The sequence below is a fragment of the Anabrus simplex genome, chromosome 6 (assembly GCF_040414725.1).
Source record: "Anabrus simplex isolate iqAnaSimp1 chromosome 6, ASM4041472v1, whole genome shotgun sequence".
Lineage (NCBI taxonomy): Eukaryota > Metazoa > Arthropoda > Insecta > Orthoptera > Tettigoniidae > Anabrus > Anabrus simplex.
Window position 1 is genome coordinate 292,136,546 of NC_090270.1, and position 19,020 is coordinate 292,155,565.

Genomic DNA, 19,020 nt, shown 5'->3' on the forward strand with positions numbered 1-19,020 from the left:
ATTCATTGGAAGATACGTTATCTCGTACGTGTACGTTTAACCCTTCTTAGCGAACTTTCACGACATAATGCCCTTCCTGACGTCAACTACAACAGGGTAGTAAATGAGATGAAATTAATGACGTGATATATGATAGTAGGAAGGGAGAGAATTAAGCCCGATGCGACGTAAGGCAACTTGTAAAATAACTACGTCATCTGGCTGGGAAAGAGTTTCTTCAAACCTTGTCGTAGCGTCAATGATTTCTGCTTTGTCTTTTGTCCGACTGATGAAAATTATATCAATACGACGGTTACTTCGATCTTCTGCTACACAGTGGACTTCTTCATGAACCTCAATTTTTTTCTTTGAGACTGATCGCTAATAAAGATCTCAGGGTTTTATAGAACTGACTGGGTCACCATGGCAGGCTGAGTGCTCGAGATCTGGTGTAAGGAATGAACGTATGCTGTAATTCCTAACATATTGAGGAATCATAGAATCCGTAGAATTCTTGTTGTTCTGTATGATGATTCCGTAACGTCTGTGACTTGAACAGGATGGAACGTCTTTCCTCAGTAATATATATTTGTTTTATGAAAGTCAATCTTTCTGTCTCTCAACTGTCAGTAGTGTTTAAACCATCGCAAATATGAATGAAATTATGCTTAGATCCACACAAAGGTTTCTTACAGACATTCGCTTAAATCACCGCGTCTTAAATTAATTATTTCTCACAATTATTCCACTCTTTTACATTAACAAAGATTGTCACTCCCTCAGCTCAAGCTTGAAGCAATCTGCATTATAATTAACAAAGATTATTTTCCCTTGTTATTTTTCATCTTCATTCACTGCCACTTCTATTCCACAAGATGACAAGTAAAGCTCAGTACAAAAGGCATAGGATAATTAATTTATGCATACGAGACAGCTTTCCTTCCTTTCAAGAAAAAGATTAAAAATAAACTCTCTAAAAATTATTATACAAATGACGGCGAACTTGAAACTCATTAAATACATTCCTGGAAACCAGACTGAAAAGTACACGCTTATTAAAAACGATTTCCTCATAATTTTATGGATGCATCTACTTGGAAAGAAAACAAGGCTTGAAGATGAGATGCTTTAGTATTGAAACGTGTCTATCCCGAGTAATGAGCTTCATCCACCAAGTCCTGATATATGCTTCCAAGCTAATAAAAGTTTGGAAATTATTAACTGAGACGAAAATGGGTGTGAAGTATCCATTCCCTCACGTTCATATCACAACAATAAACAATTGTTATTCTTTCCGTATTTTTATTGTCGTGTAGTAAGATACTGAAACATTTTGAGGGAAGAATTGGACCCCGCTTTGCTAATAGTGAACAGATTTTAGGCAAAGTGTTTAACATTAGCAGACTGCTATCCGAGACCAATACATATTTAATGGTAGTTGTGGAACTCCAGTACACAGGCAACAATGTTGTTCTTATCAAAAAGCTATTTTGAATGCATATAATTGTATATTAACGAAATACGTGTCCTTTGCTAATATTTACCAAACTCCACGGAGGCAGCTCTTTTCATTACGGTAAAACATGAGACACTATACAACACTGGACACTTTCCGTACATTTTCAGCCACCTCTCAACTTAGTTGGAGCCTGATAGTTGAGTGGCAAAGCACTGATGTACAGAAAGAAAAATATCCGCCACCAAACAATGTTGTCAAGAATAGGAAGTGCCACGCCCCTTTCAAGGTTGCTTGTAGTTCTGAAGGTCATGATTCATTATCTAAAGATATACAGTATTATACTTTCAAAATACTACGGCACATGGTAAGATGAAGGAACTCAGTTAAAACTTCAAACTTGCCTGTGATCAACATGTTATGTAGATAAAAATCACAAAATCACGACGGGTATATTTGACGCGGATCAGAAAATTTAAATGCTTGGAACAAAAATAACGAATTCGTAACTCAATGATTATCACTACAAAGTACAACTGAACTGACCTAAAATTTCATAACATTCAACAAATAACTATCATCCTAATAACTAATAAGTTAGTAAGTTGATTATGAATAGTTAAATGAATAACTGCACACGTGCATAGAATGAAACCTCTTTGACAATACGAATACTAAACGCACACCCAATAATGTAACACAAGAGGGTACAAAATGGAAATTGTCTAGAAAGTACTCCAAATGACATTGAGAAATAAACACTCGGCTTAGGGCTATAAACATGTCAACATTACGTACGTTACCATGACAGCAACAGGCCACTTTTCACAACACCCGTGCCAACGTTATACTCCTACTCTCGACAAAAATACATGTAGGTAATATTATTATTGTTATTGTTATTATTATTATTATTATTATTATTATTATTATTATTATTATTATTATTTATTTATTTATTTATTTATTTATTTATTTATTTATTTATTTATTTATTTATTTTTGATTCGTTGTGCCCAACTGTGGAGCGCGTTTGAACTTATTTTGCACAACGTTTCTTCTTCTTTTCTTCCCAATATCTCTTCATTTTTTCACGGTGTTCATTTCTGCGTGTTTCTGTTCAGCCTGTATTTTTTTTGTTGGCTACTCTGCAAATTTATGTTTGTTTACTAAGCTTCTAAATTTCATTCTATCTTGAATGGTTTCGTCCTCAATACCCATTTCTTGTAGATCTTCATGAATTTCTGCTAACCAATTGTTGCGGATTTTCAGGGTTAGAGCTAGATTATTATATTATTATTATTATTATTATTATTATTATTATTATTATTATTATTATTATTATTATTATTATTATTATTATTATTATTATTATTATTGTACTGAGAGTTACATCTCACCCCGTGCATTTAAATTAAACGCCTTGAAGAACACTATCTAGCATATAAAATTTGCAACAACCATTTCAAGAAGTTTGGACTTTTCTCCATAGATGTCTCTATTAGAAAACTGATGTCATGCACTCTGGTGTAAAGTGGAACTCCTAAAAATTTAAAGAAATTTTATATTTATAGATTTTCTAAACTGAATCGATTGTTCCTTGTTTTGATATTTCTAAGGGTGCAACACTTCTAGCTCTTCCCGCCAAATTGGGATCTTAACTATTAGAAAAACCCATGTATTTATTTTTCTGCCAATCACATGCTTCTTGTAACTTTTCAGTTATTCATTAAAATGAGAGGGTGTGTCTGGTCTTAGTCCAGAGCCTTCTCGAACCTTCCTCTCGGGTATAAAAGCTGACGCCTTTTCGAGTTAACTTGTCTTATTGATCGTCTTGTTACTGAGAGTGCGTGTTAAGAGAGGAGGCAGGGGCCTCATCCATCGGCAAGTAGATCATCAGCTAAGGTAATGGCCACCATTTTTCTAACTCAGTAGTTATCTCTGCAAGCTAACTCGAGGGGAAGGTTTCCTACCTTTAATGATGTAACCGTAAATTTCCTAAAATGTAAACCTTTCTTTCTTTTCATTTAAAAGTACAAGTAAGTCAAGAGTACTTAACTGAAATCCGGCGATAGAGAGTGCGTTACCCTCTCGAATTCCTCTTCAATTAAGTTTGGAGGTGACTACGATTTTGTAACTGTTTTCATTATTGTACATTGTAACTTCTCTTGTCCATCTAGTCACCTCAGTAGTTTGGTATTAACCTCTGTATCGTCGGGCCACAAGCCCAAGTAGAGTTTTGATCTTTGATTTCAAGGAGCGCAAGTTTCCGTCTCCATACATTTTTGATTTCTGGGCCAGTAATTGAACCTGTTGCTTTCCTCAAAGGCCCAGCACATTGGGTACTCGATGCCCCTGAATTATTTATTCTATGTAGAATTAAAAATACCTAATACGGTCTTGTTAAATGTAGGTTGTGCCTAGAGAGTCCAGAAAGTGTAAATCTTGTTGAGCAAAGATAAGGGTATTGGAGCGCAGTCTCCTAGGTAAAATCACAGAGCATTGAAGCTCTTTCTTGTCACGAAAAAGATATTCGTGTGAATATTGAATGGTGCCTTTGGAAGGCCGTAACTTGTATCTCTTAGAGCGAACGGTGCTCTTGAAAACTGTGTGATTTAAATTAGGAGATTCGTCTCCTGGAGAATCAAACTAACCTCAACTCTTGTGATTTAGGGTCTTTGTAAATTGGGAGCTGGAAGCTCAAATTGTAGCTGATCATTTCTTGGTTATTTTTTCTACATTGTACGAAACTAGCTCCGTACCTGAAATCTTGTTCTGTCGCCAAGCGAATTGTGTGTTAAAATTTAATATCTGAAAAGAAATCAAAAGAAAAATAACCTTTATTTTTAAAGTTTTAAATTAATCTTTGACTGTCCTAGATTGACCCATTCAAGTCAGCACCTTCTCTCACCTCTCTGTTCCAAGCAAACATGGTAACTATTATTATTATTATTATTATTATTATTATTATTATTATTATTATTATTATTATTATTATTATTATTATTATTATTATTATTTACATGGTGTAACTCAGACTATGAAGCCTGCTATTCTGCCAAACCATGCCTTATAATGTACACACAGTTCAAGAATACATTACACACAAACGCACACACTATAATACTAAACTGTACACATAGTTATAAATAAAAACACATGAGACGGGTTGAGTGGCTCAGACGGTTGAGGCGCGCTGCCCTTCTGACCCCAACTTGGCATGTTCGATCCTGACTCAGTCCGGTGGTATTTGAAGGTGCTCAAATACGTCAGCCCCGTGTCTGTAGATATTTTGCTGGCATGTAAAAGAACTCCTGTGGGACTAAATTCCAGCACCTCGGCGTCTCCGAAAACCGTAAAAAAGGTAGTTAGTGGGACGTAAAGCCAATAACATTATTATAAAAAACACATGAAAGAAGAAAAATAAACGTGTATAAAGTAATCCAGAATTAAAAAAAATTCTAATGCATCAACAAAAACTAATTCAGTAAAAATTAGTGACACACGGAATGAAATAACAAAACAGGAAAACAGAATTCATGTATTTACACTCAACTTGATCCGTACAAGTACCGCTGCCAACGTTTTTTTAAACACCGGTTCTGATAGGGTGTCCCTCAGGTCAGAGTGTAACGAATTCCATGTTCGAATTGTACTGACAACAAAATAATATTATTGTGTAGGGTGCATTTGTGGTTTGATATCTTGAAGATTAATTTAGCTGCGGCTATGGTAGGGATGTTATGAATGGTTAAGAGCAACTGGAAAGAATCTGTTACATAAGAGGGTGTCTGCCTATATACTATTTTGTGGAGTAGAAGCAACGAATAGTTGAAGTCTTTCCGGATACTGTAATGTGGCTCTCTCACTCCTGTTCGAAATGGTCTTCAACAAGCGCGACCTCAGTGTTTAAACCAAGCTACAGGTGCAAAATGCTATAATAGTATAAAAAAAAATTCGGATACGACGCTTAGAATGCTTGAATAATACCCTTAAAGTATCCGCAAAAATAACATAAGCACTCTTCTAGAATAATTCCACTGAAAATCGAATTCTTTTGGTTGGACCAAACAGAATTCATTGAAGTGGGGTTGAATAATTAATTAAGATATCCAAATAATTTTGCTCTAAAATGAAGGGCAGTGATACAATTAATTGCTGAAATGTAGCTGGAGGTCTCGTAGCAGTTAGGTAGAATGACCTTGCGTAAATACTTTATAAAAATACCGATAGCCCTGTTTTTTTAAAGTTACATTAAGCACTTTATACCGAAAATGAAATGTTTACAACACAAACAGAATTTCACGCTCGATAAATCTGCTTTATTAGATTAGTATTCGAATGCATCAAAACATTAGGGTTTTAATTCTTCTGTATTACCTATAAAGGAAGCTAAAATGTCATATAGAATGAAATCCTGATCATCTATGCATAAATGTACATTCTATAAATGTAACTTCTTTATTAACACAAAAGAGGTTACTGGCGTATTCCTGTCTAGAGCCACTAATGTTGTAATACGAATCGTTTGATATTGAAAGGGGCTTATGACTATATCTAAATTTTACAGAAGGGAAAAACTCTCTAGGTGATGGTAAATGTCGATCTATGTGTTACGTCTGCATGTACCGCACGGAAATACAACGTGCAATTCAAGAATTATGACAAAAAATAATTTTATTTTTGCAGAAGTCCCCTTGATACATGAAATGGAGTGAACTTGGAATGCCAACTTCGGCATAAAATTCATAAATAATCACAAAATGTATTATTACTGCTTTTGAAAGGTGTAAATCCACTTCTCTGAATGTACACTGAAGAAATAATGTCAAACTTAATAGAAATGTGAAGCTTAAGTACAATATCAGTGCAAGAATAATTGGAACACAGAAATCAATTCAGTGTAATGAAATAAAGACAAACAATACTGATACTTTGCGCATCTACACCAGATGCCTCCATTTAACATTACTCGGAGATTTCACAAGTAAGGCACAGCCTTGGTGTGGACTGCAGAGGTCTCCTTTCAGCACCAAACGTTGGCCGTACCTATCACCTGTAGTATTGCATCAAACCGAATATTTCGTAAAACCTACAGAAGTCCACTTTCAACATAAAACCTTTCATATATGGGATAGCCTATGTAACAATGGCAGTCCTACAGGGATGTTGAGACGCCTTAATCGATCACCCTACAACAAAGTTTCATTGCAATCAATGCCTTCAAATCACCACGCTAAATTTAAAACAGCATTTACATTATTTTACAGCAGAAAGACTAATACCATTTCGTTTATGCTGCCTTAATTGAATTGACAATGCTGTCATGTTTCATTGCAACCGACCTGGTGCATACCAAATAATTCCCTTGTGAGAGGAAAATGGTAGACTCTCGAAAATAACTATCCTTCATCAGGCCAATAACGCGAGTGTTGAGGCTTCAAAAATATATTTTTTAGCGTATTACATTAAGTAAAGCACTTGAAATTATATTATTATTATTATTATTATTATTATTATTATTATTATTATTATTATTATTATTATTATTATTATTATTATTATTATTCGCATTTCCCACGCCCGAGGGGTCGCGAGTGCGAACTGAGTCGTACATAGGATTTGGCTCTGTTTTACGGCTGGATGCCCTTCCTGACGCGAACCCAACATGGACGGAACGGATTTAATCACTATTGCGTGTTTCTGTGCTGGTTGTTATTATGGTGAGTTGTCTGAATATGAATAGGAAGAAATAATCGGAAGCGATTAAACTTCACGACCCGGCTGGGAATCCAACCCGAGACCCTCTGAACAGATGAGCTGCACGCTGACCTTTCAGCCAAGGAATCGGGCAAATGAACAATATTATGATTTAAGAAAATAACATTCTTTCAGCACAGTCCTCGATGTTTACTGGACCAACATTCGTTATGGATGATATTCCAGACTCTTCAATCTGCTGTTTCAGCAATAACATAGATAAAATCCTGCTTCATTCCTCCAAGTGTGACCTTGTTAAGAGTAAAAGGAGTTTTAATCGACTTTCGGATTGTGAATCTTCATCTCTTAGCAAACAAAGCACATGTACTATCTGGCGGGTGTTGAGGTTATAATTACAAAAATCAACTTTGATGGACCAGTTACTTCGCCTGAATGCCCAATACAGGCCTTCCAAACCTCATAATATATTATCTCTTGAACAATGGACAACGCGATCAGAGAGAACAGTAAAAACGGTGCAAGGACATTCCAAGAAGAAGTGAGAAATTGTCACGGGCTACTGTAAAAATACAGCTCCTTATTGGCCAGTGAAACCCACGAGAATCCTCTGAAAGGAATCGTAAGTTATGGACGGTAATATCAAATAATATCATATGAGAGCACTTAATGCTTTCAATCATTCAATCACTCATTCAGTAATGAATGCTCCCTCTCCAGTTGGTGGCTATCCGTGACAGGGAGAGAGGAATGTTCATCCACTCGTGCATGCAAGAATACAATTCAATCAGGCAATCCATTCATTTATTCAGTCATTCAATCATCCGTACAGTCTTTCAGTTAAGTCACAAAGTATATTGAATTCTAAGGATAATTCTGTTCAGATTAGTGACGTAAATTAATACTTTCACTAACATAAATGAATAGGGGTATGATACATGGTGTCCTAGACCAGGGATGGCGAACTATGTGACACGGGAACACGATTTCGGTGGCACACCACACATAGGGGCGTTTGAAAAGTCCGTGCAAAAATAAAAACTACTTACATGTTTGGGGTAACCTTTTTTTACTTTTCGATATAGTCTCCTTTTAGGCTTATACACTTCGTCCAACGATGTTCTAGTTTGTTGATCCTTTCCGATGATAGGATTTGTCCGAGCCTGCAAAATATCCATTAGTGTTTGCAATCACCTCCTCGTTTGAATAAAATCTTTGTCCCGGCAGCCATTTCTTCAAATTGTGGAACAAACAGTAGTCCGAGGGAGCCAAGTCTGGAGAATAGGGGGATGTGAAACGAGTTGAAATCCTATTTCCATTAATTTTGCGACCACAACTGCTGAAGTGTGTGCTGGTGCGTTGTCGTGATGGAAAAGGACTTCCTTGTGGGCCAATCGCGGGCGTTTATCTTGCAGCTCGGTTTTGAAACGGTCCGATAACGATGAATAATACGCACCTGTAGTAGTTTTACCCTTTTCCAGATAGTCGATGAGGATTATACATTTCGAATCCCAAAAGATAGTCGCCATAACCTTTCCTGCCTAAGGAACGGTCTTCGCATTTTTTGGTGCAGATTCCTCCTTGGTAACCCATTGTTTAGATTGTTGTTTGGTCTCAGGAGTATAGTAATGTATCCACGTTTCATCCACAGTGACGAAACGAGACTTAAAGTCCTCCGGATTCTTCTGGAACAGCTGAAAACTATCCTTGCAACACTTCACACGTTTCCGTTTTTGGTCAAGCGTGAGCAATCGCGGCACCCATCTTGCGGATAGCCTTATCATGTCCAAATGTTTATGCAAAATATTATGTACCCGTTCAGTCGAGATGCCCACAGCACTAGCAATCTCACGCACCTTAACTGTTCTGTCATCTATCACCATACCATGGATTTGATCAATGATTTCTGGATTCGTAACCTCCACAGGGCGTCCAGAACATTCAGCGTCACTTGTGCCCATATGGCCAATCCGAAATTTTTAAACCATTTATAAACTGTTCTAATCGAAGGTTCAGAGTCACCGTAATGTTTATCAAGCTTCTCATTGGTCTCCTGAGGCGTTTTGCCTTTCATAAAGTAATGTTTAATCACCACACGAATTTTTTTTCTCGTCCATTTCTTGAAAATCACTCGACTTCCTTGATTCACACGAATGCCAAACACAAATAAATAGACAAATATGGCTGAAACTTGGTGTGCGTTCATTCAAGAGAAGCTACTAACTAAATATGACCTCGATACGCGCCGGTGGTGCCATCTCTCGGACTTTGCACGGACTTTTCAAACCATCTTCACGTACGTCTTTATGTACGTCTTGTATTATAGACGGTACAAATTCCGTGCATCGTATAGTCATAGTGTTTCAGATTTAAGAAATAAATACAAAAAATCTAAATTCTAGTTCCATTCAGACGTGCATAATGGCAACACTGATAGGTCCGGAAATCAAGTGAGATAAATGTCAGATGCGGCCGCCGATCCATTCGCTTACCCACATCAGTCAGTTAGTGAAGTTAGACTTTTCTGTGGTTGCCAGCAGCGCGTAATTTTTTTTTTTAATGTATAACTTTACTGTTTTGAATTTTGTAAGACGAATAGTTGCTAAGAGATTATCCTAATTTCTAGATTTGGAGAAACTATCGCACTTAAATTCAAACCTTAATATTAAGATCAATTTTTGAGTGGTTAGAAATGGAGTTGACTGAATTTCAAGAAAGCAGTACATGGGTGAACAAATTCGTCCAATTTGGTGAAGCATTGGTAAAAATCGAATGTGCTGTTGATGTTGAATATTCTCTCCCGAAGTCCGAGAACTTAATACCTGAACAGTGAACAGCCTCCCACAAATATTTTCTGCCATGAAGAAACTTGCTAAAGCGGTACATACTTTGTTTGGGTCATTATACGCCTGCAAGTAGCTATTTTCTACTATGAACGTTGTGAAGTCAACAGTTAGAAACCGTCTTGGTTCAGACCTGAGTGCTTCTTGTGTGTTATAGAAGACAAAATGGTACGAACCTAACGTAAATGACGTGGCTACTAAGATTCAGCAACAAGTTTCACACTAAAGCTGAGAACGCTATTTCACTTAAAGCCGTTCTGCAATATTAGTATTTCTGATTTCTATAACTCATAATATTTAATGACGAAGTATGTTACAGTGGGCCCTTATGTTAGGTATTCTAAAAACTTGCAAATTTAAAAATGTATTTTGCGGTATTGTCAAATACGACCAAATGCATTATTTTACAATATACATGTAATAACATATGAAACAGAATTTGGATTTATGCATGGAAGTCTGGGGTGGAGGTGGTGGGGGGGAGTTGTAGCCATTTCAAAGGAAAATAGCAAGTGGCACAGTACACAGTTGATAATAACAAACCATACTTAAAATGGCACATTATTTGGAAAAGTTTCGCCATCCCTGTCCTAGACTGTATACCACTGTTAACCTTCATCCGCTCGCGCGGCCTGGCGTCACATTCGAGATGGCGCCGATGGCGACAACTTGGCCACCTATTACGTTTGAACATTTCCATAAAATGTTCTCCACTTAACTAGCAGAGCTTCAAAATAATCAGGACTGCAATTCTGACAAAACTTCACAAGCACTGTTTCGACCAAAAGTATTTATTAAATAATTCACAGAATAATTGATTACGTACAATGCAGAAATCTTCAAAATGAATTTATTCCTCTTTATATTTTTGTTAGTTAAATTATGACACATTTTCAGCCCTTCAAGTTTATTTTTAATTACTATTTCACATAAAAATACATATTTATAGAAAAAATATATTATATATAAATTTAAGTCTATGTAGGACCTATTTACAGTTAATTCTTTTAAAATAATAATGCAAGTCTAGAACTGTTACTTCAACTTCTTCCTTTCCCAGTTCCTCCAGAATTCGAAGAACATCTTCAGAATCGCTGTATGGTTGAGCTCTGAACAAAAGAGTAGTTAACTCATCGTTAGTATATATTTCAACGAAACAATTAACAGGAAAAACTTCATGCTACACTAGTTTAACGAAAGATGAATATAATTCCAAAATATTAACAAAAATAAGTAAACATTTACTTACATCTTCTGATGTGGGACGGAAAAGTAATTGTTGCTTCCGCTCGCAAGACGTCACCGTCACCTTTCGGACTGTACTGTGATGCTAGGCAGTGGTGGAGGGCTAGCGATGAGATGACTAAGCTATACTTGCCCTTCCCAGGCCTTACTCAATTCCGGCAAGAAATACGCGACATAATACAAAAATTCGGCCAATCTGCCGTCTGCCTCAAGTGGATGAAGGTTAACATCTAGGGCAAAATTAAATAAAAACTGAGAAATTACTGTTTATAGATCAGGTGTAAATAGTGGTTAGGCGTAATTTTAATATTTAATGTAGTAATGGATAAATTAATTGTAACAAGAAAATCATACATGTATCAAAAAATATTCGGATCGCAATAAATGATTACTCGCTCCCCAGTTCCTCGCGATCCGGAACTAGGGGATGGGAGTATTCTGTTCTCATATCAAAAGCATCATCTCCCGAATGGAAGTTAACGGTTGTTAAAAGTTTTGCTCTAAGATTCCTGGTCTCGAATATCATGCGTAATTTACGTCCATTGAGTTGTTGGTTACATACCTCAGGATGGATCTGACTAATCTATTCATTAGAACAGCATCCCGGACATGTTGCGAGCTATACCTTATAGTATAAAAGTCTGAATGAATGTCCACTTATCCTTACTGCATGCTTACACATTTCACGAGCTTCATGCTATTCTCACCAGTTGCGTTCCGAAAGTCGCGTGCTGTACATTCATAAACTGCTCAACTTTGGCTCCGTTGTCGTTGCGTGTATTCCGAGTTACTTTGTCTGAATGTCTTCGTATGGGATGTGTATTCTCCCAGCGGTAGTACAGTAAGTGAAATATAATCAATGTCTAAAATAGTTAATACAGTGACTTCACAGTAGTGAACAACGGTATTGCACCCACACCCTACTCATTAGTTCTCCGGCAATAAATTTATAGGGTCATTAACTGGGTTTATAAATCAAGTGGACATAATAAATATATTAGAAAAACTTAGCGGCATAAAAGGATGGATAATATGAGTGTCATATAGCCTATATAAAATTGAATGATAACAATATTTTAACATATTAAAATCAGAGGGTTTATCGTACTCCTGATGATTGTGGAAACTGATGCAAAATAACCATATTAAATATACGTGAATAACTACACATTTTTCAGCTAACATGTTGACTAAGTACACCCGTGATAAATATTTATCATGATCTCGCATATACGGAATAATAAACAAATAAAATCACTCAAACTATTCCCACTAACCCTGCGGTATATTTATATAACTTACACACAAGTCTGAGTGAAGCCTAACCTAGATATAACCTGTACAAAAAATAATAAACCCATGTAAAATAACACGTACTAAACACACAGGATATTTCATTACGAAATGCTCTCGTTCGGAATCGAACCCAGTACACACCCAATAAACCCCAGGGTTGGAAGCTGCGTTGACAAATCAACACAAAATGCACTCACCACGTTGAAACAAACACAATGCAATAGATATAAATTAACTCAGATCTCCATGGTGCGGAATGAACGGGATTGATAATTAGGACTCGGTCACAGCTACACATAGAGGTAGACCAAGGTGAGGACGGTTAGATTCATGTTTTATTGATTTAGAAATAAGAGGTTTGAAACTAAATTAGGCCGCAGAACTGGTTGAAGAAGGAATATTGTGGGGGTGATTAGCTAATTCACAGAGGCTTGTAGAGCGACCGGTGAAAGGTATAACAAAGGTGTACATATGTGTGTGTATGTTGCCATCATGGAAATATGTCTTAGTTATCAGTATTGTCTGTATTGATATCGAAAGAAGCTAAAAAATGTCAGCTGAGCAATATATTTTGTGAGAATTTTTGTAATTTATCGCCTAATATTTCAATATACATCTTTTTCCCTCACTTAGGGCCTCTTCACTCAAAGATTATTATTCGTTCAGTTAATATCTTAACAAAAAATATCAGAATATATGTTTATTTATGTGAATGATTTAATCATTTAAAAATCGGTATTAGTCTGTGTCGGATACAGTCGCAAGTATTTTAGGCGTGGATATATCTACGAGATCTGGTGAAATAAAACGCTGCAATTCATTCTGAACCGCATTTGCATTAAGTACTTTCAAAATTCCATATTTGCACTCTGACCATTATCGTCCATATCCAGCTCCATGGCTAAATGGTTAGCATGCTGGGTTCGACTCCCGGCTGGGTCGGGAATTTTAACCTTCAATGGTTAATTCCAACGTCTCTGGGTCTGTGTGTGGGGGGGGGGTGCCCGCGCGCGTGCGTGTTTTCCGTCATTATCATTATTATTAATCACAGATACTGTCCACCTTGCAACGTTGTCGAGGTCTTTGGATACTGCACTTAAATGATGGTTATCCTGAAGGTGATATTATTTGAAAGTTGTAAAATCAGATTTTATCCAACTTTTTGACGAACGTACTCATATTCTTTTGATCTGAGAAATACGTGGCAGTATGAAAAGAACACATGACACATTTCGACTTGACGTGTTCAGAGCTCGTATCCCGGGGATAGAACCTTCTGAAGCGAACGCATCGTCGCTAACCATTCAGCCAAAGGATTAACATTGACTTCTGAAACATTCTTCAGCTTATCCCACTCAGGCTCAGTTTTGATATAGGCCGGCGGTTCAGGTCGGAGTACCCTTCTTGACACCACGTTATATTTTAGATTAATATCTCAACCGAGAATCGACCTGGACTCTAATTTCAGCCCTCCTGGTGGACAGCCAGCAGTTAAACCATTGATCTAATCACGCCCCGACCCTTACTCCACTTAACAATGAGTTCTGATAATAGTAAAATGATTCCTTAAGATTGTGAATTCTGATTACTTCCGAGAAGATAAAAATCACTGAACTAAGCTTAATCCGTGCCATTTGTCTCTTGTTTCAGCCTCTTCTCTGACCTCCGCAGTCTATCTGGCACTACGTTGATGAACCTCCTAGCGGCCCTCTTCATGGCACAGCTTCTATATGTCATCGGTGTAGGTGGGGTGGAGGTAAGACTTTACACAACCAACTAACAACTAGAAATTCCATTGTTCCCCTCAATGGATGTTTTAATATACGCTATTCTAAAGGACAGGAATACAATTTATTAAGGTGGTTAGGGGTTAAATTTTGAAAGAGTCATTTATGAAGTGCTTCATTATTTATTGATTGCATCAACATTTACTCAATTGTGTACGTCTCTTTATATATTTTCTGATTTAAATCGCTTTATACTCTTAAAACTGTCATTAAAGTATGAAGGCTTTCACGGCCGGTGTCAATACAATAAAAATCTTCCGGGCTATTATGCCGTGGTCCACTCCTCTCGCTTCTTCCAGACGTTTCAACTACCGCAGCAGTAGTTGAAGCGGTAGTCGAAACGTCTGGAAGAAGCGAGATGAGTGGACCTCGGCATAATAGCCGGGAAGATTTTTATTATATCTTAAAACTGTGTTTAAAAATAACTGTGATTATAATAATTTATTTTAAAAAATTTTACTCGATATTCCGGTTACACTGTGTACCAGGAATCTCCTGGTGGACTGATTTGATTGCCTTCAACAATACTTTGAATACTTACACAATTCATCCGACTGCGAGATTCTCATCCAACCAACCAACCAACCAACCAACCAACCAACCAACCAACCAACCAACCAACCAACCAACCAACCAACCAACCAACCAACCAACCAACCAACCAACCAACCAACCAACCAACCAACCAACCAACCAACCAATCAAACAAACAAACAAACAAACAATACGTCATGGAAGAAAACAATATCTACGAACCTATCCCCTTCTACCACCAATAATATGGATTAGGAAATGTATATTTGATTGGGTTGATCATTGGGGCAAGGGGAACGATTCCTATAAGCTCCGCCCTTTTCTGTCAGTGATTAAATCTTTAATCTGTCCATATTACCAAAAAATCCGGTATTCTTTGAAATTTCCTCTGTCCATTCTGTGGCATCAGCTATATTCGTAGTTTCAATTACACCTAATAGACAAACATTATATACTCGCATCTATTCGACCTGCAAATATTTTAGATTTATGTTGCTTTTGGTAGCCTCCTCATGTACATAATATAATATATAATTTCCATTTATTTTGGAAAGACCTCCTGTATTACAGGCTGCCGCTAAGAAGAAGGTAAAACTTATCAATTTTTTACATATCTATTAATTAAAGAAAATTTTTAATTATAAAGTAACAGTATAATTAGTGCAGCATTTCAGAGCTGTAGCTGTAGAGGTGGTGTCTCAGGATCTTGATGGAGCCTCGGAAGACGAGGGTCGCGATTTCAGGGATGAGCTTCATTAGGAGTTGGAAGCGCTTCCATGTGACGACGAAGTGACGAGGTACGGTACCGCGAGCTCCGAACATTATCCCTGTTATTTCGATTACCTGAAGGTGGTATTTAGATTTTTAGTAAGAGATAGTGGGTTTGTATTTGTCAATCTTTTCTAGATTAACCTCCTCTGGCGACTGCAACTGTGCTCGAACCTGACAGTCGGATCTAATGTGAATCCTTGAGAACTGTTGTCTTTAAAGGCTATGATGTCAATTCTCTGCGAACTACCATTTATGGTCAGTCCGTGTACCTTCTCATGTACATTGAATTCCTTCTTTCTCAGTTCTTCGGCAATGAAGGATCTGATCTGGTGGTGTCGCGTATTTCTTAGGAGCTCCCCGCGTGTGCAGAATCCCAGGACATGACCAAGAGTTTCTTTCTCTCCGTGGCAATGCCGACAAAGTTTGTTGTCCAGGGATCTGCCTGGCACCTAGCGCACCGCAGAAACATTAGCAGCCATCTTTATAGCCTCTCTCCACTCGTTACAAGACAGTCCGGTATGATCTCGCACCCAAAAATTTGCTGGTGTATACTCTTTCTAAAGTTGTACTCCGAGCCCTTTTTGCGGTAGTGAACACCAGGAGGTGAATTCACGTTCTCGTAGCTCTTGACGGATCTTCTTAGTATCGTACAGGCCGTTATTGGCGGTTATTTTCTGGGTATCAGCCGTTTTTCTTTTTCTTTTTTTTTTGTTTTAGACGTTCTATATATTCCCGACTCTCCGTGTGAGAATCCCTCGAAGCGATACCAAGTGGATGTTTATTCTTTAGCAAGATAGACAATGCATTGTAGGTAAACTTCCCACGAGGTTTTAAAAAGAGCAAGTCTTTTGTATTTCTTTTCGGTGTACATCATGCCATCTGGGGTATCCGTCGGCAACTGCAATATCTCGCTTGCTGCACTTTAAATCATTTTATCGCTATCGGATGAAAATTTCTGTGCGATTTTCTTGAAACTGCATCTCAGGAAAGGATATATCAGAGTGGGACAGATTGAGTAATTTATTACAATGAGCTTTTGGTCTTCCTTAAGCAGTGGCGATGATGTTAGAAGTTGGAGCTTATTGTGAAGGTCTTTCATTATAGCAGTCTCGTCGAACACTGGAGTATGTCTGAAGGTAGTTCCAAGGTAACGAATTTGTTCGCCGTCTCCGATTAAGTCAATGTTACAGTCTTTCTCCACGGATAGCGACCCTTGCTTCAACTCGCCTCAGATTACACATATCCCTGTACACTTCTGTGGATTGATACCCAGACCAATTTCTTCGAACCTCCTGCGGCCTAGTCGAGTAAGATCTAAGGCGGCTTCTTTGTTCTTCCCGATGATGACGGTGTCATAGGCAAAGCCCATTACGGTTATAGATGGTAGTTCTGGTGACAGAGATGCCCCGTAATGCCGCGAGAGACTATCTTCGCTTAGCTCGTCTAAGATATGATCAACGGCTAGGTTGTAGAGGGCTGGTGATAATGCAGATCCCTGCATCACACCTCTCTTTATGAGGATAGGTTTTGTTCTACCCTTCTGCATTTCGATTTGAGTGACATTCCCGGTCTGTAGGTTGGAAATTACGTCCCTGAGTTTTGCAAGTATTCCTTCGGACTGTAGAGTTTTTAGAAGGTGGCTGTGACCGATATTGTCAAATGCCTATCGAATGTCCAAAAAATTACCGTGATGTCTTCTTTCCCCTGTTTAGCAGATTTTAACAATGCGCCGAGAATGGAAGTTTTTATAACGGTGCCTGGAGATGAACAGAATCCTCGCTGGTGTTCATTATAGTGAATGTACTCACGCAGGCGACTGTCAAGAACTCTTTCTCTTACTCTCCTAATGACTGAACAGATAGTGATGGGTCGACACGGCCTTCGGATCGCCTTTCTTAGATAGAAAAATTGTTCGTTCATTCCGCAGACATTCGGAAATTTCGCCAGTTTGTAGCATTCTGGTTGCTATTTTTGCGATGAAAGCCTGTACATCGTCGTCTTTAAGGGCTCTCATCAAAACGCGATCTGGGCCCGGTGCTGTATCCACTGCGATATAATGGACGGCAGCAGTAATTTCCTCCTTCGACACGATGGGCACGAAAGTTTCATTAATTTCCACACGCTCCGCTTCAGTGATTTTTGAAGGTAAAGTTTCCGTTTCGTGTAAAATGGGAAAATGTATTGGGAAAGGAGCTATGGATGTTTCCAAGGTCGATTTTACACACCTCGCACTTGTTTTCCATCACCCGCCGCACTGCCTTCCGTCTCTGATTGTAGAACTGGTAATGGGTCAGTTCATAGTAATGTTTGTTTCGCCTTTTTTCGGCGGGCACGTTTGTCTGCACGCTGTAGATTTGGCGAGTGACTGTGGATTTTTCGTTAAGAGCTAGACGGCGTTTCTTCCTAGCCTCATACAATTTGCTTGCTGGGTGTTTGGGATCAGGCAGGATGTTAATCAGCGTGAAGAGGAATGGTGCAAAATCTTGAACCAAATCTTGATACACCCCTGCCGTCGCTAGAATTGATATCTTCGCTAGGGACTGGACCGGATGTATCTATTTGAGATACTTGGTAGTGTGATTCTGAAGCAATATTTCGCGATGTCGGTCGGGAAGAGAGCAACTAATATGGATGGATACGCCCCTCTCACCACGAAAATACTGACTACAGTACTGATATCTGACATCCCGAGGCTCTTGTGAATTGTTTTGTTTTCATACGAATTTGCGTTCCCGGTTTCCTGGGAATCAAAGCGTTCGTTAGTTCTTAATAACGAATGTTTTTCTGTTGCGTAAGGCACGTTGTGCGTGCTTGATGTCACGCTGTTATCGGGATGTGCGCACCTTAAGTGTACAGTAATTCATCTCTTCATATCCCCTTCATAAATATTATTTACGTCTCCGCGTTTATCCGGTTCTTGTAAATGAGGCGATGATAATGAGTCGACATCTTCCAACCCTGCATTTGGTCAGGTATAAGAGTTAAAGAGGTCATATTTACAAGTGATTCACAATATTCTTCTGGATAAGCTTTGATAATATGAATTTTAAGTCCTTTGTACTCTTCACCACAATATTGATAAGGAATCCTCTTGTCTTTATAACTGTCACAAGTAATATCAGTCATATTTATGGTTATATATAAAGGATAACTCAGGGTGAAATTAACGATCTGGGAGCTAATGTGACAACGAGCGTTGTGGGTAATGAGAGGTTATGTGTTTCTTTATGGTTAGTTGTCATTTATATATCAAATATTTCGTTCCTAAGTTCATTGGAGTTGATACGAAATGAAGGAATACCTAATATATATATATATAATTTCTGTACTGATCTTATGCTTAATGTTGCTTCCGTTCAAGCAGCTATTGAAGAAAAAGAATATAAAATAT

The 19,020-nt window shown here is 37.9% G+C and overlaps 1 protein-coding gene across 1 annotated transcript in view; it reads left to right on the forward strand.

Annotated features, from left to right (window-relative positions):
• LOC136875988 (probable G-protein coupled receptor Mth-like 3) overlaps nt 1–19,020 on the forward strand; it is a 230,227-nt gene that overhangs the window by 51,642 nt on the left and 159,565 nt on the right. Inside the window, exon 4 of the mRNA XM_068228290.1 lies at nt 14,188–14,293. Coding sequence (XP_068084391.1) covers nt 14,188–14,293 — 106 coding nt within the window. The remainder of the gene's footprint in view (nt 1–14,187; nt 14,294–19,020) is intronic.